Here is a 6,981-nt window from a genome sequence, read left to right as displayed (position 1 = left end):
ATATGCAATTAAAGGTCCATTATAGACAGCAAAGGCTAGAGTTAAATGGTCATCATTGAGCAATAAATCCTCCAGCTGTAGTATAACGTTACACTGAGCATTAACTCAGTTTAAGGTTATATAAAGCCAAGAAAGACTGGTAAATGTATGTGATTATACACACACAAATTACTCTACAAAATTTAGATTCCTAAAGAGCTCAAGCTAACTTAAGTATCGGAGGGTCCTTGGCAGGCCCCAAACCGGTGTCATTATTCACTTAATGTTTTCTCTTATACAGGATCTCATGTCGTCCATCGTACTAATGAGGTAAAATCATATTTCATTAGTTTGACACCGTTTGTGGGGAATGGCCATAAGCCATCGAACTCTCTGTTAACTAAGTTCCGCAGAACCGATGGACTCAAACACTATTGCACCACCGAATTTGGTGGTGATGGCTCAACAAATTCAAGTACTAAAAGCTAATGTGCAAGAATTGATGAAACATAATGAAGACTTGAAACGGAAGGCACGTCCCGAAGGCACGAGTATGTCACAGTCTCAGCGTAACCGCAACGACAATGATGATGAAGCCTAGAGCCTAGGAAATAGCTAAAGAGGAACTTCAGAACACACTGCGCAGTCAACTCGTGGCAGTGACCAAATGATGAAAAACATGAGGAATGAGCTAGACGAAGTCAAAAATTCCATGAAGGGTAAAACAACAGTAAACCTTAATGGCATGATCAAAAGGATAGACTCACCCTTCACTGTCAGCGTTTTGGAATGCCCAATGCCTTCTAAATTTCATCTCCCTCAGCTAGAAGTTTACGATGGCATGAAGGATCCCTTGGATCATATAGGGGCATTCAAGACAATTCTAAGCCTCCAGTAGACCCTAGATGAAGTCATTTGTAGGACAATCCCGGTAACCCTTAGGGGAGTAAAAATGGTGTGGTTCAATAAGCTGTCTGTAGCGTCTATTGCAAATTTTGATAAGCTAAGTGAGTCATTTGTCCGTCATTTCATGAGGGCCAACACCATAAGTGGCCCACCTCTTATCTGTTAACTGTGAAGCAGCAGGAAGGAGAAACCCTGAGAGAGTACATAAAATGATTCAACAAAGCAGTACTAGAAATTGACGAAGTAGATGATCAGGTAATAATGATGACCTTCCAAGAAGGGTTGAACAATCTAGACCTCGTCTTCTCTCTAGGGAAGACTCCTCCAACTTCAATGACAGACTTGTTGTTCAAAGCACAAAAATACATGAATGGGGAAGATGCACTGAATGCAAATGGATTGGCAGGTAAGCGAAAGAAGGAAGAAAGTGCTAAGTCTCAAGGCAAGAAGATGGATAGAAAGGAAAATCTCACAGATGCCAAGGCTAGCAAAAGTGTTCTAGAGACGTCCTCGAAGAAAAATCTAAATTTCACTCCTTTACTGATGCCCGTGGATGAAATCCTCATGCAAATAAAGGACGACCCTACACTAAAATGGCCCAAACCTTTGAGCTCATCCTCAAAATGGAGAGACACAAAGAAATACTGCCACCTCCACAAGGACCATAGTAATTATAAGGACGAGTGTCGAGATTTGAAAGAACAGATAGAGGAATTGATCCAAAGGGAAAAATTCAAAAGTTTGTAAAGAAAGATTATCAAGCCCGCCAGTGAACAGAAGAGAAGTCTACCGATGACCATAAGGAAGAAGATCAAGACAATTCCAAGCAGATCGTGGGAGAAATAAGGACGATCACCGGAGGACCGGTTGTTGGGGGATCATACAAATCCCTAAAGAAGGCAATCCAAAGGCAACTAAACAATGTTCATATCAAACACCCAATAGCAAAACATCATCATACCGGGAATGACAACATAGTTTTTTTCGAATGAGTTTTGAAAGGGATCAAGCAGCCACACGACGACCTGCTTGTCATTCTGCTAACAATTGAAGGGTAAAACACCTGAAGAGTGTTGGTGGATAATGGAAGCTCGGCAAATGTAATATACATGATGGCATTCCAGTAGATGAACTTGGATCCAAAATGCCTCAAACCCTTCAGATCCCATTGGTCAATTTTATTGGAGACCGTGTTTATCCTAAGGGCATCATTTCATTGCAGATTACAGCAAGGTCATACCCCGCTCAGGTAACAAGGATGGTAGACTTTCTAATCATTGATTGCCCTTTGTCTTATAATGTGATTCTTGGACGACTAACCCTTAACTGCCTTAAGGCTGCAACTTCCACATACTGCTTGAAAGTAAAATTCCCGACCCCCCACAGGATTGGAGAAATATGTGGAGACCAACTCTTAGCTAGGGAATGTTACCAAGCAATCTTGGGGCCTAGAGAGAATCACACCTGGATGGTCGAGGAGGAACCACCCAAGCCCATGGAGGAAGCGGAAAACATAGAGCTAGTGGAAGGAGACCCATCCAAAACTACCAAGGTAGGAATGGAGCTCCAACAGTCCTTAAAGGACGAGTTAGTGAAGTTCTTGAAATAAAACCTAGATGTCTTTGCATGGAGCAATGAAGATATGATGGGGGTTGACAAAAAAGTAATAGAGCACAGTCTCAGTATCGACCCAACAAAGAAACCCGTCCAACAAAAGAGACGAGTATCGCCCTAGAACGAAACAAAGCAGTTTTGGAAGAGGTAGAAAAGCTCTTAGCTGATGGATTTATTCGAGAGGTTTACTACCCCAAGTGGTTTGCCAATGTTGTCATGGTAAAAAATTCCAATGGAAAGTGGAGAATGTGTGTGGACTTCACAGACTTAAATAGTGCATGCACCAAAGATATTTTTCCCCTTCTCAGAATTGACCAGCTCGTTGATTCGACAGCTGTTCATGAACTGCTAACCTTCATGGATACTTTTTTAGGTTATAACCAGATCCTAATGAAGAAGGAAGATCAAGAGAAAACCGCGTTTGTCACTAGCCAGAGCTTGTATTACTATAAAATCATGCCGTTCGGATTGAAGAATATAGGTGCCACATACTAGAGATTGGTGAACCAGATATTTAGCAAGCAAAGGCAGGAATATGGAGGTCTATGTGGACGATATGTTCGTAAAAAATAAGGAAGCCAAAACCCACCTAGGAGACCTCTAAGAGACGTTCGATACTTTGAGGAGGTATAAAATGAAACTCAACCTTGTGAAGTGTTGGGTTTTATGCCCTAAAATCCAATTTGTTGGCATGTCATAAATAATTAAATTGTTTAATTATATGAGACTATTTATAAATGAACTAATAGGACATTATCTTAGTCCATGAGATTCATAATATGTGATTTAGTCATAGAAGATATAGATCACAAGTTCTTTGTAAACTCATAATTTTAGTTTGTAGTCGGTGATGAAATTGGGCATTTCATCTGCAAAGACTATAACATATCAACTAAGATGATTTGTCTTGATCATGGAAGTGGAGACTTATAGTTGATATGTTAATATGTTTTAAGAGTTAAGATATATTGAACTGGACCGCTGTGAGATTTATTATTCTCCTAACGACTGTCAAATGAATAATAAATCTCACGACTTCTATTTACATCAACTCTAAATCTTAAGAGAATAATGAACCGATCATGAGGTGTAGGTTGCTTTGATATATCAAGAGTGAGATCTAAAGTCACGATCAAAACCTCAATATGTTGGGTAGCCGCATTTAATATTGATGGAACATATATTCTCAAAATGGAATTCATAATCTCTTAACGGAGATATAAAATATTCCCTTGAAATAAGTTTAATGAGCTTGGTTATTCAGAGTGTTGGGCCCAACCACTTTAGTAAAAAGTTACTAAAATATATATTTATGAAATTGGATTTTATAAATATATGATGAATAACTTAAAGGATTAAACCAAGTACTTAAGGATTAAGATGTAGTGATCTTCAAAGTGGCAGTCAACATTCATGATTTTGTGTTACTATGAATATTTTAATGAAGGGGTTGCATGTATAATAAAGTCTTGGAATATAATTTATTAAGAAGGCTTAGAGTACAATTATATTTATATAGTGGTATTAAATATAATTAATGGTAACTTTGTATTTATCAAGAGTTGACAGAAAAGCCCAAGACCTATTGGAGCTAGAGTCTTATTTATTCCCTTTTAGTCCCACTCCAAGCCACATACTAAAGTCCAATTGGAATGACCCAAAAGGCTAGCCCAATTAGATAATCAGTTATACATAAGGAGAGAAACATATAGAATTTCATAAGTGTGGAATAAGGAATGAAATGGTGTGTATGTGAGTGTAAGTCACTCTCTATTTCTCCCTTAGAAACTGATTGAGAGACCACACTTCTTGGGCATTAAGTGAAATTGGAGTGAAGATTAAAAGTGTTCTTAAGTACTTTTAATCTTTTTTTTTTTAATTTCACCGTACCAAGGTACACTCTCTTGTTCTTGAATTCTGAAATTTACATAGTACATGTTATCAATGGCGAATGAAGTAGATCCGTTAATTTTTCGCTGCATATGTTTTGTATGAGATACAAACATGTATTTTTCCAACACAAAGTGCATTTTTGGGGTCTCATTAGGAAAATTCCTAGGCTTCATAGTATCTCAGCGAGGAATTGAGGCAAATCTAAAGAAGGTCAAAGCGATACTTGACATGACTTCCCCAAAGACAGTCAAGGAGGTTCAAAAGCTAACAGGACGAGTGGCAGCATTAAACTGGTTTGTCTCGAAGACCACTAATAAGTGTCTTCCCTTTTTTAAAACTCTTAAACATGCCTTCCATTGGACGAACAAGTGTGAGGCAGCCTTTCTAAGCCTCAAGGAGTACCTGGCCAAGCCTTTATTGTTGAGCTCGTCAGTAAAAGGAGAAGAGCTGTTTTTGTATCTAGCTATGTCACAAGCAGCCATTAGCTCGGCGTTGACCCGTGAAGAATCCAAGGTACAACAACCCATGTACTATACAAGTCAGGCTTTTCAGGGAGCCGAAGCAAAGTACCCACGAATAGAGAAGATGGTCTTCTAGTTAATCGTAGTTTCACGGAAATTTCTTCCATACTTTCAAGCTCATACCATCATGGTAATGACGGATCAGCCGATTCGAAAAGAATTGAGCAAACTAGATGCTGCAGGGCGTATGATCCAATGGGCCTTCAAGTTAAGCTAGTGATAGGCCAAGAATATATTGACCCATTTGGTAAATTAATCAATTAATTAGCCAAGTTAATTAATTAGATTCAATTACATGCAATAAGCGTGGTAGAACAAAAAAATCACCAACTAAGTTAAATGTAGCAGAAAATAAATTTGACACAGGTGATTTGTTTATGAATGGGGAAAACCACAGAGGCAAAACCCCACCAGGTGAATTTAAGGTTACCACTCCCGAGAATCCACTATTATGAAAACAAGCGGTTACAAGTAAAAGGAATCTCAGTACCTAATACCAACCTACAGTTGAACCCTTACCCCAATACCCAATTATACATGTGATGTAGCAGTAATCTCTCCTTTCAATGCACGAATCCCCGTTCGTGACTAACCAATGATGCACGGATCCCAGTATGTGACTAACACACCAACTTGAGGAAGATGTTGGCTGCAAAGTTCTTCAGTTTATCTAACAATGAAAATCTTAAAGCCCTTTGGTCACAAAACCCTTGGCGCAAAGACCGAGTAGTTTCTAGAGAGAATATGATGAACTAGGGTAAATTCTGTCTCCGGTCACAATTTGCATGCACAATGACTTTTCATCAAGTTGCATCACCTTTGACGGCCCTTAAAATAATCCTTATATATGTCTAGGATTGTGAGAAAAGAAACCTTACACAAATACACATGAATATGCGTGAAATTTAATCTAGAAATCCAAATTTCGTAATTCTCGACAGATACAGCTTCTGTCGAGTTATTGTCGAGCATCAGCATTAAACCTTGAAAGATATGATCTATCGAGCTATTTGTCGAGCTTTAATGAACAACACTACTTCACTTGTTTCTTGGACAGATTTTCATGGCTTCAATACTAAACTTGAACTCTTGTTCCTTGAAGTACTAAACTCATCCTAGATTTACCCAATTACAAATAAAGTGCGTTTTGTCAAATGACTAGCCAATTCACATAACATATGTCTCCAACAAGTTCCACATATGTCCTAACAGCCAGTTTGATATTGAGTACAGGCCAAGAACAGCAATCAAAGCTCAAACTTTAGCAGATTTTATTGCAGAATTTACCCTTCCAGACTCAGATTAGGAAGCAGAGTATTAGACGATCTGCACAAATGGCTCGCCTGTTGCAGGGCTCAAAAGTGTCGGTATCATTGTGACATCACTTGAAAAGGACGTCCTTAAGTATGGAGTTCAACTCCAATTTTTAGCAATGAACAACGAAGCAGAATATGAAATAGTCCTTACTAGCCTGGGAATTGCAAAAGCCTTAGGGATCAAGAATTTGAAATTAATGACTGATTTTAAGCTGGTAGTGGGGCAAATAACCAACGAATATGAAGCAAAGGAAGAGAGAATGAAGAAGTACCTCAAGCTGACAACTCAACTGATTGACGAATTTAATGACGTCAAGTTCGAGCAAATCCCAAGTGAGAACAACTCATCTGCTAATGAGGTCGCTAGACTAGCTTCAACTGAGGATGCCTCAGTGATGAAAGAGTTGCTAATGGAAGTCCAAACAATCCCTAGAATTGATGAATTGCAGACCCTCTCAGTCCAGTGACCCTCTCAGTATAGATGGCGAACTCCCATTTGACCTGTCAAAAGCAAAGAAGGTTAAAGTCAAAGTAGCCAGGTTCACTATCATGAATGGTGAACTTTACAAAAGAGGATTTTCACTGCCACACTCGAAATGCGTAACTCTTGAGGAAGCAATGTATGTGTTGCAAGAAATCCATGAAGGCGTATGTGGAAACCATTTAGGATCTCTTTCTTTGGTGGGGAAGACGATCAAGGCAGGCTACTTTTGGCCAACTATGCTAAAAGACGCGATTGAACTGGTCAAGAA

At 39.0% G+C, this 6,981-nt stretch overlaps 1 protein-coding gene across 1 annotated transcript; it reads left to right on the top strand.

The window, feature by feature from the left end:
• The first annotated feature begins 1,149 nt into the window (after positions 1-1,149).
• Positions 1,150-6,696, top strand: LOC142605939 (uncharacterized). Its single transcript, XM_075777365.1, has 2 exons — positions 1,150-1,291; positions 6,266-6,696. Exons 1-2 carry the CDS (start codon positions 1,150-1,152, stop codon positions 6,694-6,696), a joined length of 573 nt encoding a protein of 190 aa, XP_075633480.1.
• The last annotated feature ends 285 nt before the right edge of the window (positions 6,697-6,981 follow it).

Source organism: Castanea sativa, chromosome 8, assembly GCF_040712315.1.
Source record: "Castanea sativa cultivar Marrone di Chiusa Pesio chromosome 8, ASM4071231v1".
NCBI lineage: Eukaryota > Viridiplantae > Streptophyta > Magnoliopsida > Fagales > Fagaceae > Castanea > Castanea sativa.
The sequence above is the reverse complement of the archived record's forward strand: the minus strand, read 5'-3'. Positions and strand labels throughout refer to the sequence as shown.